Here is a 19,508-nt window from a genome sequence, read left to right on the forward strand (position 1 = left end):
ACACCCCTCAAGGCAGGTAAGAAGAGGTCCTGTGAGCCTTAATACCCCACAGCTGTTTGACGACTTTTCTTTAAAGTCGGATCTGTAAATGAAAAAAAAAATGTTTTCACAAAAGTGCAGTTTTTTCCCAAATTTACCATTTTTATAAAGGTTATTGGGAAAAAATGCCCCCCAAAATTTGTAACCCCATCTCTTCTGAGTATGGAAATACCCCATGTTAGGACGTAAAATGCTCTGCGGGCGAACTACAATGCTCAGAAGAGAAGCAAATTTAGCTGAAATGGTTTTTGGGGGGAATGTCGCATTTAGGAAGCCCCTATGGTGCCAGAACAGCAAAAATACCCACATGGCATACTATTTTGGAAACTATACCCCTCAAGGAACGTAACAAGGGGTAAAGTGAGCCGTAACACCTCACAGGTATTTCACGACTATTTGTTAAAGTTGGACGTGTAAATGTAAAAAAAAAAAAAATTCACAAAAATGCTGTTTTTTTAAATTTTTCAAGGGGTAATAGAAGAAATGGGGTTACACATTTTGGTGGTAATTTTCTCCTGAGTATGGAAATACCCCATGTGTGGACGTCAAGTTCTCTGTGGGCGAATTACAATGCTCAGAAGAGGAGGAGCACCATTGAGCTTTTGAAGAGTGAATTTTTTTGGAATGGAAGTCAGGGGCCATGTGCATCTACAAAGCCCCTCGCGGTGCCAAAACAGTGGACCTTCCCACATTTTCATTAAATTTGGATGGGAAAATGAAAAAAAAAATGTTTTCACTAAAATGCTGGTGTTACCCACAAAGGAAAATAGGAAAGAAGCCCCCCAAAATTTGTAACCCCATTTCTGAGTAAGAACATACCCCATATGTGGATGTAAAGTGCTCTACGGGCGAACTACAATGCTCAGAAGAGGAGCGCCATTGGGATTTTTAAGAGAAAATGTGTCCGGAATTGAAGGCCACGTGTGTTTACAAAGTCCCCATAGTGCCAGAACAATGGACCCCCCAACATGTGACCCCATTTTGGAAACTACACCCCTGACAGAATTTAATAAGGGGTGCAGTGAGCATTTACACCCCACTGGCATTTGACAGATCTTTGGAACAGTGGGCTGAGCAAATGAAAAATAAATTTCCTTTTCACAGACCACTGTTCCAAAAATCTGTAAGACACCTGTGGGGCGTAAATGCTCACTGTACCCCTTATTACATTATGTGAAGGGTGTAGTTTCCAAAATGGGGTCACATGTTGGGGGGGTCCATTGTTCTGGCACTATGGGGGCTTTGTAAACACACGTGGCCTTCAATTCCGGACACATTTTCTCTTAAAAATCCCAATGGCACTCCTTCTCTTCTGAGCATTGTAGTTCGCCCGCAGAGCACTTTACATCCACATATGGGGTGTGTTCTTACTCAAAAATGGGGTTAAAAATTTGGGGGGCTTTTTTCCTATTTTCCTTTGTGGGTAACACCAGCATTTTAGTGAAAAAAATTTTTTTTTTCATTTTCCCATCCAAATTTAATGAAAATTTGTCAAACACCTGTGGGGTGTTAAAGCTCACTATACCCCTTGTTACATTCTGGTGAGGGGTGTAGTTTCCAAAATGGGGTCACCTGTCGGTATTTATTTTTTTGCGTTTATGTCAGAACCGCTGTAAAATCAGCCACCCCTGTGCAAATCACAGATTTAGGCCTCACATTGTACGCTCTCACTTCTGAGCCTTGTTGTGTGCCCACAAAGCATTTTACGCCCACATATGGGGTATTTCCATACTCAGGAGAAATTGCTTTACAAATTTTGGGGGCCTTTTTTTCCTTTTACCTCTTGTGAAAATAAAAAGTAAAGGGCAACACCAGCATGTTAATGTAAAAACCCCTCCCCTCCTATCCCTGCTATTGGTCTGCTATTGATCGTCAGAGGCGACGACCAATAGCAGACCGGGGGCGGGGGGGTTAACTTTCGTTTTCCCCGTCCTGCCCACCCACAAAAGGCGGGGCAGAACGGGGAACCAAAGGGGACCGGGCGCCGACGTCCACTTACCCGTCCGGAGGCTGCGGCGACGTTGATCAGCGGGCGGCGTCACATGCGTCTGAAGAGGACGGCTGCCGGGATCCTACGGAAGCCGGTAAGTAGATCTGGAGGGCTACAGTCTGAGACCGTGGTCTCTAACTGTAGCCCTCCAGATGTTGCAAAACTACAACTCCCAGCATGCCCAGACAGCTGTTTGGGCATGCTGGAATATGTAGTTTTGCAACAGCTGGAGGGCTGCAGTTTGAGACCACTATACAGTGGTCTCTAAACTATATCCCTCCAGATGTTGCAAAACTACAACTCCTAGCATGCCCACATAGCTGTTTGTTGTCTGGGCATGCTGGGAGTTGTAGTTTTGCAACATCTGGAGGTCCACAGTTTGGAGATCACTGTGCAGTGGTCTAAAAACTGTAGCTCTCCAGATGTTGCAAAACTGCAATTCCCAGCATGCCCAGAAAGCAAACAGCTGTCTCAGCATGCTGGGAGTTGTAGTTGGGTACCTCCAGCTATTGCATAACTACATCTCCCAGCATGCCTACATGCTGGGAGTTGTAGTTTTGCAACAGCTGGAGGCACACTGGTTGGAAAATATTGAGTTAGGTAACAGAACCTAGCTGAAGGTTTTCCAACCAGTGTGCCTCCAGCTGTTGCAAAACTACAACTCCCAGCATGCACGGTCTGTCAGTACATGCTGGGAGTTGTAGTTTTGAAACAGCTAGAGGTTTGCCCCCCCCCCCCCCCCCATGTGAACGTACAGGGTACATTCACATAGGCGGGTTTACAGTAAATTTCCTGCTTCAAGTTTGGGCTGCGGCAAATTTTTTGCCGCAGTGCAAACTCCTAGCGGGAAATTCACCGTAACCCGCCAGTGTGAATGTACCCTAAAAACATTACACTACACTAACACCTAATAAAGGGTAAAACACTACATTTACACCCCTTACACTGTCCCCCCCCCCCCCCCCCCCCCCAATAAACAATTTAAAACGTCTTGTACGACAGGGTTTCCAAAACGGAGCCTCCAGCTGTTGCAAAACAACAACTCCCAGCATTTCTGGACAGCCACTGACTGTCCAGGCATGCTGGGAGTTTAGCAACAGCTGGAGGCACCCTGTTTGGGAATCACTGGAGTAGAATACCCCTATGTCCACCCCTATGCAATCCCTAATTTAGTCCTCAAATGCGCATGGTGCTCTCTTACTTCGGAGCCCTGTCGTATTTCAAGGAAACAGTTTAGGGCCACATATGGGGTATCTCCGTACTCGGGAGAAATTACACTACAAATTTTGGGGGGCTTTTTTTCCTTTTACCGCTTGTGAAAAGGAAAAGTTGGGGGCTACACCAGCATGTTAGTGTAAATTTTTTTATTTTTTTACACTAACATGCTGGTGTTGCCCCATACTTTTTATTTCCACAAGCAGTAAAAGGAAAAAAATACCCCCAAAATTTGTAACGCAATTTCTCCTGAGTACAGAAATACCCCAGATGTGGGCGTAAAATGCTCTGCGGGCACACAACAAGGCTCAGGAGTGAGAGCGCACCATGTACATTTGAGGCCTAAATTGGTGATTTGCACAGGGGTGGCTGATTTTACAGCGGTTCTGACAAACGCAAAAAAATAAAAATACCCACATGTGACCCCATTTTGGAAACTACACCCCTCACCGAACGTGACAAGGGGTATAGTGAGCCTGAACACCCCACAGGTGTTTGACGAATTTTCATTAAAGTTGGATGGGAAAATGAAAAAAATTATATTTTTTCACTAAAATGCTGGTGTTACCCTAAATTTTTCATTTTCACATCGGGAAATAGGAAAAAAGCCCCCCCAAATTTGTAAACCCATCTCTTCTGAGTAAGAACATACCCCATATGTGAATTTAAAGTGCTCTGCGGGCGAACTACAATGCTCAGAAGAGAAGGAGCGCCATTGGGATTTTGTAGAGAAAATTTGTCCGGAATTGAAGGCCACATGTGTTTACAAAGCCCCCATAGTGCCAGAACAATGGACCCCTGACACATGTGACCCCATTTTGGAAACTACACCCCTCACGTAATGTAATAAGGGGTACAGTGAGCATTTACGCCCCACAGGTGTTTGACAGATTTTTGGAACAGTGGTCCGTAAAAATGAAAAATAAAATTTTTCATTTGCACAGCCCACTGTTCCAAAGATCTGTGGGGTGTAAATACTCACTGCACCCCTTATTAAATTCTGTGAGGGGTGTAGTTTCCAAAATGGGGTCACATGTGGGGGGCTCCACTGTTCTGGCACCACGGGGGGCTTTGTAAACGCACATGGCCCCTGACTACCATTCCAAACTAATTCTCTTTCCAAAAGCTCAATGGCGCTCCTCCTCTTCTGAGCATTGTAGTTCGCCAGCAGAGCATTTTACGTCCTAACATGGGGTATTTCCATACTCAGAAGAAATGGGGTTACACATTTTGGGGGTCATTTCACCTATTACCCCTTGTAAAAATGTAAAATTTAGGGGAAAAACTGCATTTTAGTAAAAAAAAAAAAATTTTTTCATTTACACATCCAACTTTAACGAAAAGTCGTTAAACACCTGTGGGGTGTTAAGGCTCAGCGTACCCCTTTTTACGTTCCTTGAGGGGTGTAGTTTCCAAAATAGTATGCCATGTGGGTATTTTTTGCTGTTCTGGCACCACAGGGGCTTCCTAAATGCGACATGCCCCCAAAAACCCATTTCAGCAAAAGTTGCTTTCAAAAAGCCAAATGTGACTCCTTCTCTTCTGAGCATTGTAGTTCGCCCGCAAAGCATTTTACGTCCTAACATGGGGTATTTCCATACTCAGAAGAGATGGGGTTACAAATTTGGGGGGGGGGGGGCATTTTCTCCCATTATCCTTTGTAAAAATTGTAAATTTGGGGGAAAAACTGGACTTTAGTGAAAAAATTTTTTTTTTTCATTTACACATCCGACTTTAACGAAAAGTCGTCAAACACCTGTGGGGTGTTAAGGCTCACTGGACCCCTTGTTACGTGCCTTGAGGGGTCTAGTTTCCAAAATGGTATGCCATGTTGGGGTTTTCTGCTGTTCTGGCACCATAGGGGCTTCCTAAATGTGACATGCCCCCCCAAAAACCATTTCAGCAAAATTCCCTCTCCAAAATCCTATTGTCGCTCCTTCCCTTCTGAGCCCTCTAGTGCACCCGCCGAACACTTAACATACACATATGAGGTATTTCCTTACTCGAGAGAAATTGGGTTACAAATTTTGGGGGGATTTTTCATCTATTACCCCTTGTAAAAATTCAAAAACTGGGTCTACAAGAACATGCGAGTGTAAAAAATGAAGATTTTGAATTTTCTCCTTCACTTTGCTGCTATTCCTGTGAAACACCTAAAGGGTTAACACACTTACTGAATGTCATTTTGAATACTTTGAGGGGTGCAGTTTTTATAATGGGGTCATTTGTGGGGTATTTCTAATATGAAGGCCCTTCAAATCCACTTCAAAACTGAACTGGTCCCTGAAAAATTCCGATTTTGAAAATTTTGTGAAAAATTGGAAAATTGCTGCTGAACTTTGAAGCCCTCTGATGTCTTCCAAAAGTAAAAACACGTCCATTTTATGATGCAAACATAAAGTAGACATATTGTATATGTGAATCAATGTATAATTTATTTGGAATGTCTATTCTCCTTACAAGCAGAGAGCTTCAAAGATAAAAAAAATGCTAAATTTTTAATTTTTTCATCAAATTTTGGAATTTTTCACCAAGAAATGATGCAAGAATCGACAAAATTTTACCACTAACATAAAGTAGAATATGTCACAAAAAAACAATCTCGGAATCAGAATGAAAGGTAAAAGCATTCCAGAGTTATTAATGCTTGAAGTGACAGTGGTCAGATGTGCAAAAAATGGCCGGGTCCTTAAGGTATATTTGGGCTGGGTCCTTAAGGGGTTAAGGACCAATACAAATAAACCTGTACGCCCCTGAAAGACCAGGCCTGTTTTTTCAAATCGGGGATGTCTGTCTTTATTAGAGAATAACTCTGGTAACGTTTTGCCAATCACAATAATTCTGCCATTTTTTTTTGTCACAAGTTGTCCTTCATGTACATAGTAAAAGTAAGCCGATATCATTTGTAGTTTTTTTTTACAATGCAAAAAATCATGAAATTTTTACAAAAAATTTAGATTTTTTGCCATTTTAACACTAATAGGTTGCATATATTTATACTTACTGACCAAATAGTTTATGAAACTTATACTTTCAGATGTCTACTTTATTTTGACGTCATTTTTTTGTTTTTTAATTAACATTTTAAATTAGTTAGAACCCTAACAATTTAACAGGAAACTGCAGGATTTCTAGACTCAGAACGAAAATGTGTAGATGGTAACTCCACATTATGAAATTAAATGACAGGGTAGGAATTCTGACACAGAATGTGTGGAAGAAAACAGTTCAGAAAACACACACTTTATGGACCGTTCCTTAAGGGGTTAAGAGAATAAAGGACCTGTTTATGACTTCATGGCACCTGCGGGTGCTTGTTCTGTTTATAATTGTTAATCAGTTAGCTCAGGCTGCTTTCACATGGAGGGACATTTATCAATGTTTGCTTATGTATTCTTTTTTTTTTAGTAATTTTTTCCTTACTTTTTTTTTGCTTATGTGTGACTTATTTATCAACTGGTTTCAGCCTGTTGATAATTTTCTTTCACGTAAGCAATTTTTCCTTTTTTACTTTGGTAGTAGCTTTTTCTGCTCCATGTTTGAGCTGGAGTAAATTTAGTCAATTTTTAACGCTGTTGCGACTTTTTTTTGCGCAGTTGCGACTGTCGCAGTTAATAAATACCTGACTACCCGTAGTCCATTTTAAAATTATTACTACATAGTAAATTTTAGGAAAACTTGCTTTTCTCGCTTTCCAGTCAAAATGTCGCACGAAAAATCGTGTAGTCGCAGTTGCGACAATTTTGCGACAATTATAGTAAAGAAAACCTGACTAAACCCGTTGATAAATATCCATAATGGACGTTATTTTATGAAGATAGTAATGGGAGATATAGTGCCTACACTATTTCTTCCGTTCATTCACCCGTCACACAATAACGCCCATTATTAATAACGGGTTTAAAACGGATGTTAAAATCCCATTGACTATAATGGGATTTTCTAACGGCCGTATGGGATTTTGTAATGGCCGTTTAACGGCCGATTTTGTTTTTTTATAACGGAACTCCTAACGGATCTTTAAAACTGATACATTTTATAGTGTGAACGCAGCCTCACTTATGTTAGTCTTTAGTTGGTTAGGCATTATGTACTTTATACTATGTATGCTCTTGCCTACCTTTTTTCTTCTGTAATGCCGAGGGTTTTATTTTTTCAATAAAATTTTTTTTTTTCTTTTTTAAATACCGGATTCGCAACAGATTCCATTGAAGTCGATGGGACCTGGTGGTGTCAGTTGTGCTCCAACCAGTTCAGGGTCTGTTCGGCGCAACAACAAAAAATAGCTGAATAGACTGTGAATGGGTCAGAGCACAACAGCCGTGTGAACTTAGCCTTAGGTTTTCCAACTAATGCCAAAAAAAAATAAATAAACTGTCATAAATACAATTTCAATTCACTACATGGTGGTTTTGTTCTAACAATGAGACAGGTACTGATTCAGACTTGAGAACTGTACGTTTTCCCATCTTTTGGAGACATGTGACTGGTAGTCATGGAGACCTATCCTCGCCTTAGTGTTTTACATAACAGCAGTGGTAAGGGCAGGAATAACAGGCACCGCGCATGCGCATAGATAAATAATAATAGACATAAAGTACAACTGGCGCCCCGTGTCCTTTCTATTACACCCTGAGCCTGGCATCAGTGGGCACAGTATTCCAAGCCCTCACGGAAGCCACCTGGGGCCCTCCCGTATACGACGTCATCGTATCAGCAGAGGCGGACTCGTTTGTGACGTCACCACCTGGTCACAGGGGGCGGGCGATAGTGACGTTATTTCCGCAGAGGGCTAACAACACCTAAGAAATAACCGAACCGAACGCTGCGATGGTGAATAACCGTAACACCGACGGCGGGAATGTGGGGGAGACCGAGAGCCCTCGGTAAGTGGTGGGGGGCACTGACTGTCACAAAGCTGGTGCCAGCTGGAGGGGGCGGGGCGGTGCCAGCTGCTGTCATTGGGCTGGAATGTGCGGCGTGTCAGCTCCTGAGTCTATGTACAGATCCCTGACCTTTATCCTGTGTGATCCTGCTCCTATTCCTTCCCACATCATAGGGTGGGTGCCCCTCTACGGTAGTTGGATTTCGGTGGTAGTGGTCAGGGGGTGAGCATTTCCTGTGACAGGGCTTTGCTTATACACCAATAAGAAGACTTATGTCAAACAGGTGCCAGGCTCCCCCCCCCCCCCTATTTATAACAACTTTACAGCATTTCAGGGTAAGCGCAGATTCACATTATGGAATCTTTGTCTGCAAATATTCCAGATGTAGACTCCATCGCCTGCAGGACATGTGAACAGACACGCAGCGTCTCTGTAGATGGGGGGGCATATACGAGTGGATTCCGCCAAAAGAATAAACACTATCGTTCTTTTGGCGAAGTTCTGGATTTGAATTTCTGTGGTGGAATTTTCCAGTGTGCAACAGAATTCTACTGAGAACAAGGAGAGGCTGCTGCTCAGAATTTCTAGGTGGAATTTCTCAGCTCAGAAATCCGTAGTGTGAATGTATCCTAAAAGCTTGTTCACACCACGATTTGATACGTAAAGTACCCCATTAACCTGTTGGCAGATTTGCGCTGACCTAATGGGCAGTATAACATCCAGAAAGGCTTCTTGATAACAAAGAACTACATATAAGGCTATGTTCACATGATGGAATGTCCGTGCGGACATTCCACAGACCTTGGCAGAACATGCCGGTGCTAAAGAAGAAAAACTACCACAAGAGGACATAGTTTTAAATTAGAGGGCAAAGGTTTCTGCAGTAATATCAGGAAGTATTACTTTACTGAGAGAGTAGTGGATGCATGGAATAGCCTTCCTGCAGAAGTGGTAGCTGCAAATACAGTGAAGGAGTTTAAACATGCATGGGATAAGCATAAGGCTATCCTTCATATAAGATAGAGATAGGCATAAGGCTATCCTTCATATAAGATAGGGATAGGCATAAGGCTATCCTTCATATAAGATAGAGATAGGCATAAGGCTATCCTTCATATAAGATAGAGATAGGCATAAGGCTATCCTTCATATAAGATAGGGATAAGCATAAGGCTATCCTTCATATAAGAAAGAGATAGGCATAAGGCTATCCTTCATATAAGATAGAGATAGGCATAAGGCTATCCTTCATATAAGATAGGGATAGGCATAAGGCTATCCTTCATATAAGAAAGAGATAAGCATAAGGCTATCCTTCATATAAGATAGGGATAGGGATAAGGCTATCCTTCATATAAGATAGAGATAGGCATAAGGCTATCCTTCATATAAGATAGGGATCGGCATAAGGCTATCCTTCATATAAGATAGAGATAGGCATAAGGCTATCCTTCATATAAGATAGAGATAGGTATAAGGCTATCCTTCATATACGATAGGAATAGGCATCAGGCTATCCTTCATATAAGATAAGGATAGGTATAAGGCTATCCTTCATATAAGATAGGGATCAGCATAAGGCTATCCTTCATATAAGAAAGAGATAGGCATAAGGCTATCCTTCATATAAGATAGGGATAAACATAAGGCTATCCTTCATATAAGATAGGCATAAGGCTATCCTTCATATAAGATAGGGATAGGCATAAGGCTATCCTTCATATAAGATAGAGATATGCATAAGGCTATCTTTCATATAAGATAGGGATAGGCATAAGGCTATCCTTCATATAAGATAGGGATAGGCATAAGGCTATCCTTCATATAAGATAGAGATAGGCATAAGGCTATCCTTCATATAAGATAGAGATAGGCATAAGGCTATCCTTCATATAAGATAGGGATAGGCATAAGGCTATCCTTCATATAAGATAGGGATAGGCATAAGGCTATCCTTCATATAAGATAGGGATAGGCATAAGGCTATCCTTCATATAAGATAGGGATAGGCATAAGGCTATCCTTCATATAAGATAGGGATAGGCATAAGGCTATCCTTTATATAAGATAGAGATAAGCATGAGGCTATCATTCATATAAGATAGGGAAAGGCATAAGGCTATCCTTCATATAAGATAGGGATAGGCATAAGGCTATCCTTTATATAAGATAGGGCCAGGGACTATTGATAGGATAGGATATGGGGCAGACTAGATGGGCCAAATGGTTCTCATCTGCCGACACATTCTATGTTTCTAGGACCGCTCGGAAATGCACCATGTCATAGATGGCAATGCATTTCTGAGAAAAATCCGCAAAAAAAACCCAAAACGGATTCACTTGTGTTTGTGAACACCGGCGTCAGGATTTCCACGGCAGAATGGGACTCTGATACTGTGGAATGTCTGTGCAGAATATTCATGCGGAATTCCCCCCCAGACATTCTGCCATGTGACCATAGCATAAGACAGAGTTTATATCACGATTTGTGCCTTAAAGGTACGAATACATCAGGAAAATGACGTGCCAATGTGATGGGTGACTATGGTCAGGGGATTTTCTGAATGTATCGGAGTTTTGGCTCGGATGAGAGTTGTGGCTTGTAGCAGTTTTCAGTTCAAAACAAAACTCTGTTTGGAAAATGACCAATACGTAGCCAATAGCTGACTATGCTCAGACTGCAGAGCATTGAACGCTACTAGGGATCGACCGATATCGTTTTTTTAGGGCCGATACCGATAATCGGTGCAGGTTAGGGCCGATAGCCGATAACTTATACCGGAATATCGGCTATTATAAGTTATCGGCTATTTAACCCCCTGCGACACCGCTGCAGGTCATTGATTTAAAGCGGGCGCTTTAAATCAATGCACTGCAGTGGCTTTTGCTGTGCCATAGGCCGCCGCCGCCGCCGCCACCACCCGCTTCTCTCCCCCTACCTGTCAGGGTGGTCCGGGCCATCCATCCTTCCTTCCTGAAGTGTCCAGGGGCATTCCGGGTGAAGAGTGAACCGGTCCGGGCTGTCCTTCTTCTCCGGCGGTCATCTTCTCCACTCCGGGCAGGCTCCGGCCTAGTACACTGCATAGACGCCGTGACGCCCGTGCGCAGCGACGCACTTGATGTCACGGCGTAGCGGCGTCTATGCAGTGTACTAGGCCGGAGCCTGCCTGGAGTGGAGAAGATGACCGCCGGAGAAGGACAGCCCGGACCGGTTCACTCTTCACCCGGAATGCCCCCGGACACTACAGGAAGGATGGATGGCCCGGTCCACCCCGATTACGGGTAAGTTTAATTTTTTTATTGACTTGGAGGGTGGGGCCCGACCGGTATAGCAGTATGGGCAAAAAGCCATACCGGTATACCGCCCAGCATCCATACCGGTATACGGGGGGCGGTGCGGGGGCGGGGCATTATCGGCTTATCGGCAAGGTAATTGCCGATACCGATAATGCCCAAAATCGTGATTATCGGCCGATAATATTGGCCATACCGATAATCGGTCGATCCCTAAACCCTAGTATCTTCTACAGACCCTAGGGTGCAATTCTCCCACCTGTATAGGAATGTACACTACACACATTGGGGGGGATGTGCAGAGCATTGCACCCTGGTCTGTACTGCAGACAAGGGTGCAATACTTTGCACATACCCCCACCTGTATGCTCAGGCTATTGAAATGACTGACCATGGATAAGTCATGAGTACCTCGAAGGCATCATCGTGGTTTGTACTAGAGGCCTGCATTGGGATTGGGATCCCCGGGACCCAACCCAAAACGTGCGGGCGGTCTGGAGACTGCCGTGGGCGGTCAGGCGCTCTTCCTTCAGGCCCCGCAAATCAGGAAAAATCCTGCACCACTGTGGCAGCCTCGGTGACTCCTAGTAGGCTCATACTCCACCAACAGTCAGACTTGCCAGCAGGGCGGGGTTGCTGCTCCTCCCTGTCATGTCTCCCCCCCCCCCCCCCCCCCCCCACCGCCTTAATTTTGTGTATTCGGAGGCCGGGCTCAGCCTGCCCTGGAGGATCCATCATTTTCTGCTGCCGCCGGGTCCAGTAGGTCGGAGTCAGAGCTGCCACCAATGTTACTCACAATTTAGACACACACTCACAGTGCGCTGTGCTGTGGCCCCGGCTGGGTCAGTGATCCTCCCAGCCAGGGCCTCTGCTCTGCACTGCTATACACATGGGGGTATGTGCAGACTGCAGATCATTGAACCCTAATGTCTTCTACAGACCCTAGGGTGCAATGCTCTGCAATCTGCTCATACCCCCACCTGTATAGGAATGTACACACACTGCTATACACTTGGGAGGCATGTGCGGACTGCAGAACATTGCATCCTAGGGTCATCTACAGACCCTAGGGTGTAATACTCTGCAGTCTGCATCTACCCTATGGGAGCTATAACAAAAAGTAAAGTAGGAAAAGAATAAAATAAACTAAAATAATGTAAAAAATAAAGATATGGGGTATTGCCGCATGCGTAAATGTCTGAACTGTTAAAAAGTATATATTATAATTTTTATTAAGTAATAAAATAAAACCTACATAAAGTTTAGAGGATAAGATGTCTGAACGGGGGGTGGGTTTCACCGCTGGGGACCCCCCGCGATTTCCAAGCCGGCAGCGGCGGAAGCTTGGAGCTTCTGCGTTCGTGACGCCACACCCCTCCATTCATGTCTATGGTAGGGGGCGTGACAGTTAGTATGTAGTTGTCACGCCTTCTCCAATAGACAAGAATGGAGGGGTGTGGCAGTTGTAGTTGCCAGTCATCCGGCACGCGATCAGACGAATATGTGTGTGTGTGTGTGTGTGTTTTTTTCGGCGGAGTACTCCTTTTAAGACAATGGTTAGAGGACAACTGTATATATATGCCCGGGCCTCAAAAATAAACAAAATAAACTCATACATACCTTCCTATGAGCCCCAGTTGGTCCGGAACAGGCCTCACGGTCCGGCAGTGCTGACCTCATTCCATTTCCTGGGGACGGGAACGCCGCAGAGCCGTCGGCATATGACCGGCCGTATCGATGTCCCGCCCCGGCCTGTGATGGGCTGAGCCCACTGTCATGTAAGAAGCCTGCCAGAGCTCCTTACATGACAGTGGGCTCAGCCTATCACAGGCCGGGGCGGGACATCGCTATGGCCGGTGATAAGCCGATGGCTCTGCAGCGTTCCCAGGAAGTGGAATGACGTCAGCACTGCCGGACCGTCAGGCCTGTGCCGGACCAACGGGGGCTCGTAGGAAGGTATGTATGAGTTTACAGGGTACAATAAAATATAAGAGCTAAAAATGAAAATAAGTTAAGCACCACTTACAGTAAAATATTCATATAGTAGTACATTCCCCTATTGGCGAATTTGTTTGTACTGGAGTGTTGGATTGCAGTCTCTGCGCGTGATGGGTAATATGAAAGTATCCTCTCCGCAATATACTAGCAAAAAAGTACTGTATCAGGTTTTTCAACAATGTAACAGCATTAATAAGCAGTTCTTTATGCTGGTGGCTCTGGCAGCGCCGTGCCGGAATGTGAACAAATAGATAAGACTGGGGTACCCCTATTTGCTGCCTATTCTACCCTGTTAGCACAGGGCAATTATGTTAATGTCTTTGAGTGGGGTGTGGGGTGGGGCTGGGTTGCCGGACAGGTGCGCACTGCAGCGCTGGAGTCCTTCTCTTTAGAGCCCACTTTACCCTGACGGCTCAGGGAAAATTTGCAATATCTTGACACTTCAGATTTCCACAAAACTTGCCGTAATGTGCATAAAGCCATATACCATATACAGCCCATGGACGTAGTGAAGTGGTTTCTGGTGAAATAAACCCTTTTTCCCATCCCAACCCCTCTAAATAGAGCAAAGTGATAGTCGTGACACATGTTAATGGAATCCAGCCAACGCATTTCACCGGACAGACTTAATCGAAGACTCTTTGCCTAAGCGTGCCCGGTGAAATGCTTCAGAGGACTGGTGGGTAACTGGGTTGTCTTGTCTTTCCTTTTGTATGCATCCATGTTAGTTGCTGTAAAAACTTGGGGGGGGGGGGGGCATTACTTTTGCATTTGCACTTTTTGTGGGATTCTGCTGAAACCTTTTTAATTCTTATTTCACTATGCTTCCCAGCTTATGTATACCCCACTATTACCCCACTGCTGTGACTTTCTCTTTTCTTTCCCCTTGCTCTGTATGTTGCATGTGAGCATACATCAGTCCTTTTCTACAAGATATTCTCATTCCACGATCCTATTTTCTTGTTTTCCGTTTTTGTAATGGGATGTTATGACATGAATTTCTTTATGTATGTTTAATAAAGATTCATAGATTTCTTTATATGATAGTTCTCAGTGGTTTTCTTTGATAGCTGTATATATTTTATAAATCTTGCATAAATGCAGAGTTATACTAAAAAGTGGTGCACAGTAAAGGGTGTTCGAAGGGGGTATTATTGACAAGCCACTAATTTTGTGCAACCAAGAAACTTGCGCAAAAATGTCACTTTTATCGTACAGCATTGATAAATTCCCCTGTGACTTTAGCCCTAAATCTTATGTCTGCCTATCTTCTCTAGAGTCGCTGTAGTCACCTGGTGAGAAGAGGAGCACGGTAGCACAGCGATGCATTCAGCACAGTAAATAAATAGTATACAAGAGAGAAGTGATAATACAAAGACAATATTGACCGGAGTCGCACTTTATTTATACTCAAATAATAGCTTATCTTGCAGAGAACATAAAATTTTTCTGGAATGCTAGTAGAAAAATTTTCTTGTCGGCACCGATGGCACCTATTGATGTTCTGCATAACAGCTGTTATTTTGTGACGGGCGATAGTAACGGGAGAAATGGTGCATGCATTATTTCTTCCGTTCATTCGCCTGTCACAAAAGAACGGCTATTATGAATAACGGGTTAAAACGGCTATTAGAAAAATCCCATACACTATATAATAGGATTTTCTAATGGCCATTTAACAGACGATTTTCAAGATTTTTATGACTGACGTTTATAACGGAGGTATTTTTATAGTGTGAAAGGGGCCTTAAAGTGTACTTTTAAAAATACAAGAGTACCTGCTCTTCAATAAACATTCAACATTAGAGGGTACAGTGCTACAACACCCAGTGAGTTCATGCACAAGACCCTATCTAACTAATAGGATTCGCACCCAGAGGTTGCCAAGGCATCTGGACAGCGTGTCTCTCCGTGCCCAGTCTGAAAACTGGGTTAGAGTTCAACTTTACATGTACACTGTAACAGAAATCTGCCAGTAAGTGTTCTGTAAGAGTCCTTACAAATCAATATTGGCTATGTAATGGCACCACGAGCATGCTGTTGAGTTCTAGCATTGGTAGCATTCAACAGTGTTCCAAAGCACAATCAATGCTACTCCTGAGCCTGGCCGCCATCCAACCTTCCTTCCATATAGGCATCAAAAGTAGCTGAGTACGAGCCACCATCCTTCATTATTACTGGCTACAGGGGAAGGGTTTATTCTTATTAGGATATACAGTTCCTTCATAGTTACGGGGAATCTGATCTGGGGAAGAGCTGATGGCAGAGACTGAACAGAACCTATGGTGGCAGTATGAGCTTGGCTTGACAAGTGTAACTTTCTTTGAGGGAACTCTGTTGAGACATTTCATTTGGGGGTATTTGGTTGTAATGGTTGAAAACCAGTGCACACTCTTTGTGCTGGATCCGTATCATCATGGAGAGAGTGGCTACAAAAGCACCTCCATTATTCACAAAATAGTCATATAAAAATGGGTTTTCTAACTGTATAACCCCTTTAAAGCAAGTATGTAATCTCCACTCGGTTATACTTTTATAGAAGGTTTTGAAGTGCAGGTAGCTATTTTTTTATTTTTTGTTTTGTTTTACCATATACAGCTGAGAAAATGTGCCATTGTCGTGTTTTGCCTTACATTGAAAGTATTGTGCCTTTTCATAACTACCAGTGTCCTGAGTGATAAATACATTCTAACTGTGAAAATAAGCGCAATGCCTTGAGGAGAAGTGAGCGTTTATTCTTAGGTGCACTTGAAGCCATAGAAAAGCCTGAGGAGAAAGCTTTTCACAAAGTAGTCTTTGCTAACATCTAAATGTACCCATTCAGGGGTGATCACGATTCTGCCGGCACATTGCGGACTAGTCTGTAAAAAGACCCTTCTATCTGGATAATCCACCATCCTATTAATGCAGCCTTGTCTTTAATGGCAGCAGTACAATCCTAAAATCTCACCTGCCACGCTGGATTGGACAATGTCATTCTACCTACATAAGAGGCTCTGATTTTTGTGGCCTGGAACAATGAGCTTTTCGGTCAGTTGATGTGGGCTTTCCAGTGTAAAGCGATAATCTTGTCTACATAGAGCCGATTCAGGACGTTCTTTGTGTTTAATGGCCACAGCAATATAGGATTAGGTAGGAGTTAGTGTTTCTTGTAAAAGACAGCATTATGTAATACATATTAGTGTGGATGTGCTTCCCACTACAGATTTCATGTAATGGAACGTTAAGTAAATTCTCTTGAATATTCTACGAGGACTTTAAAGGGGTATTGTACATTGGATGCTTCGAGATCAGTAAAAGACGTTGGATTTTTTAGGGAGGCTTGAGCCTTCTAATGTGCCCCTGATTTCATATGGAGTTGTGTTTTTATTTTATTATTTTTTTTTTTATTCTTTTCCCTGCCAGAGTCCAACAGATTACAAATTGTAGCTTGATCCATCGGGAACTGCGTATGTATGAGGATCTATGACAGGGCCTGAACCGCAGTGAATAGAGGATAGCCAGGGTGTCTTTATTTGTTGCAAACTGCTGGAGGCACCCTGGTTGGAAAACACTATGCTATAGGATCTGCGCACAATGCTCTTTTCTTTGCATAAGCAATGAGGCTGTGTTCACAGCCAAATCTATGCAGAAAGAATAAAAGAGAAGCAGACATTCATATACTAGTCAGACTCTTATTTGGCATGGAATATTACATAGTTATTATGGTTGAAAAAGAAACCTGCCCATCAAGTTCAAAGCAGAATTAATGGTTTTGTTCTTGCACATGGCAAACCACACCTTCTTTCCTTGTTTTATTGAAATTCCAATCTGAACTTTATTGCAAGAAAGTGTTTAATAGAAAAAAAAAAATTATATATATATTTTTTTGTTGCAAAAACTGATGCAACCGGACCTCTAAACTCAAAACGCATACGATTTAAAACTGTATGCAGTTAAAATTTATAGCACACATTTGCATACAGTTGGTCAGTTGTTAAGGCATACGTGATGCTAAAAAAAAAAATAACGGGAAAAAAAAATAACGGATGCAAAACAGTGGCAAAATCTTGATGTGAATGCACCCTTTTACTGTTACTGGTTATATAAGGTTTTGTATTCACATTTTAAATTCTCAATTACTGTAATATAAAAATAGAAGCATGCGTCATGATTGACTGTACAGTCGGTGTCTCCATGGAGAAAGAAAACAAACCACTCCTAAATAGTTGTTAGACGAACTGTTGACGTATCCCCTACTTCATGCCTATGAATGTTTCTGATCGGGATCCCCTCTTCTGTGTGTGCAGAGTACGGGACACCTCATAAAGGCTACTATCCAACCACTGGCTTAGGAACAATTAAAAGGTAGAGTGGAAACCTAAAGCAAAAATCTGGGATAAAATATACAAGTGATATACTGTAATGGACAGAAATAGTGCTACACCCCCCCCCCCCCCCCCCCCCCAATGTACACACGATAGTTTATCCTGAAATGTTGGACTATTTAGGGACTTGTCCTGTTCATAGGTTACAATATGAATGCAATCCAACTTATGAAATGGCTGCATTGTGTTCCTCATCTTATAAATCTTTTGACGCTGCCACTACTTTCTATTTATGCAGCTAAAATGACTATAATTTTTCCTTTTCATGGAAATTGTGTTGCCTTAGGGAACGTTCAGTACCGTGAAGTTTGAGCCTGGATGTCATGGTAATGCTGTAATAGGTAAATGTTAATGTAGAAATACATGTGGTGACTGGGTGGTGCAGGTAATAGTGTAGGGTATATTTGTATTAACCCTATATTGTCGTGACGCCAGGATGCAGTTTCCTTTAGGGTAGTGGTCCTACCGCCAACTGTCCCAGAAACGGTAGGGAGAAAAAATTGAATGTCCACAGCAGATATTGATGAAAACCTGAATAAACTTTACTTTGTATTTTATGCAACTGCAGGAAACAAAACAGTCTTTGTATAGAGGACCGTAGTTCAGGTTCCTCACAGGTTTGCTGGGACTTCTAAGTACAATGAGCTTTGATTTGCTAGCCACTGTGCTACTAGTTTGAAGATAATTGAGTTGCAGTAGTCACACAGGATTTTAGTAGTTTTGAGCTGGATAACTCGCGGTTTAGTGGCTGCAGTAGATATGGCTTCAGGCCTAGGTTGAATTGATGATTTGCTATGAGATTAGTGCTGCTTGATAGTCCGGAACTAAGAGAGCGAATTAAGTGGCAGCAGTCCGTTTATATATTAAGGGGGTTGAACAAAGCTCATTGGATAGCCAAACTTATCAGTCCTGACCTCCGGAACTCTGGGTATATCACATGACCCAAAGGTCCTTTAAGCCATAGCATAACATAAATTAAAGGCACGTTACCTCTAAGGTCCTAATAGAGGTATCCTAGATTATTACATATATAAATATATACATGAAATATTACATATTAAGAGGCGACTAGGGGTTAGCCCTTCAGGAGAGCCCATTAGCATGGAGGGACTCTGGCTGAGTGGACTCCAGACAAAAGGGACAGGACATGTCCTGTACCGGGACAACACATACAACACCAGTGCTACTTGTTCAGCAAGCAATACCCGGTTGATCTGATGTAGTCCACTTGGCGGCATTTGCATCCGTGGTGGTGCACACTTGGAAATAGTTCGGTCAATGTGTAATTCCAACATAGTAGTCGAACCATTGGCACTTACTATTTTATGAATTGCTTCTTATTTAATCCCTCTGGTACTACAGCTGGTGGAAAGACTACACTGTGTTCAACTAAAGAATCCATACTGTGTGAATAAAAAGCAATTTACCAATAGCAAGTGCCATTGGATTTATTACAATTACAATGTTGTGTAAAGGATGGTTATAGCTTAGGTCATGTGTTTTTTATTTTTGAAAGTTTTTCTTACACCTGTTAAAAAAAACAAAAACAAACCTATTTCATGTAACATAGGAGCCACTGTGTAGCTCAGTGGGTTAACACCTTTTGGTGGGGTCCCTTATTATCCAAGGGGCTCAGTCTGTTAAATGGCTTGTGTCACTGACTGCAAAGTTACTAAACCACCTTTCTACTGCAAATGGGGTACACAGGACCCCTGTTTT

At 42.8% G+C, this 19,508-nt stretch overlaps 1 protein-coding gene across 1 annotated transcript in view; it reads left to right on the forward strand.

Moving 5' to 3' along the window:
• Positions 1–7,842: 7,842 nt before the first annotated feature.
• The window catches only part of R3HDM4 (R3H domain containing 4), a 39,985-nt gene continuing 28,319 nt past the window's right edge, over positions 7,843–19,508 (forward strand). Inside the window, exon 1 of the mRNA XM_056517952.1 lies at positions 7,843–8,130. Coding sequence (XP_056373927.1) covers positions 8,075–8,130 — 56 coding nt within the window. The 5' untranslated portion in view covers positions 7,843–8,074. The remainder of the gene's footprint in view (positions 8,131–19,508) is intronic.

This window comes from Hyla sarda, chromosome 1 (assembly GCF_029499605.1).
Source record: "Hyla sarda isolate aHylSar1 chromosome 1, aHylSar1.hap1, whole genome shotgun sequence".
Taxonomy (NCBI): Eukaryota; Metazoa; Chordata; class Amphibia; order Anura; family Hylidae; genus Hyla; species Hyla sarda.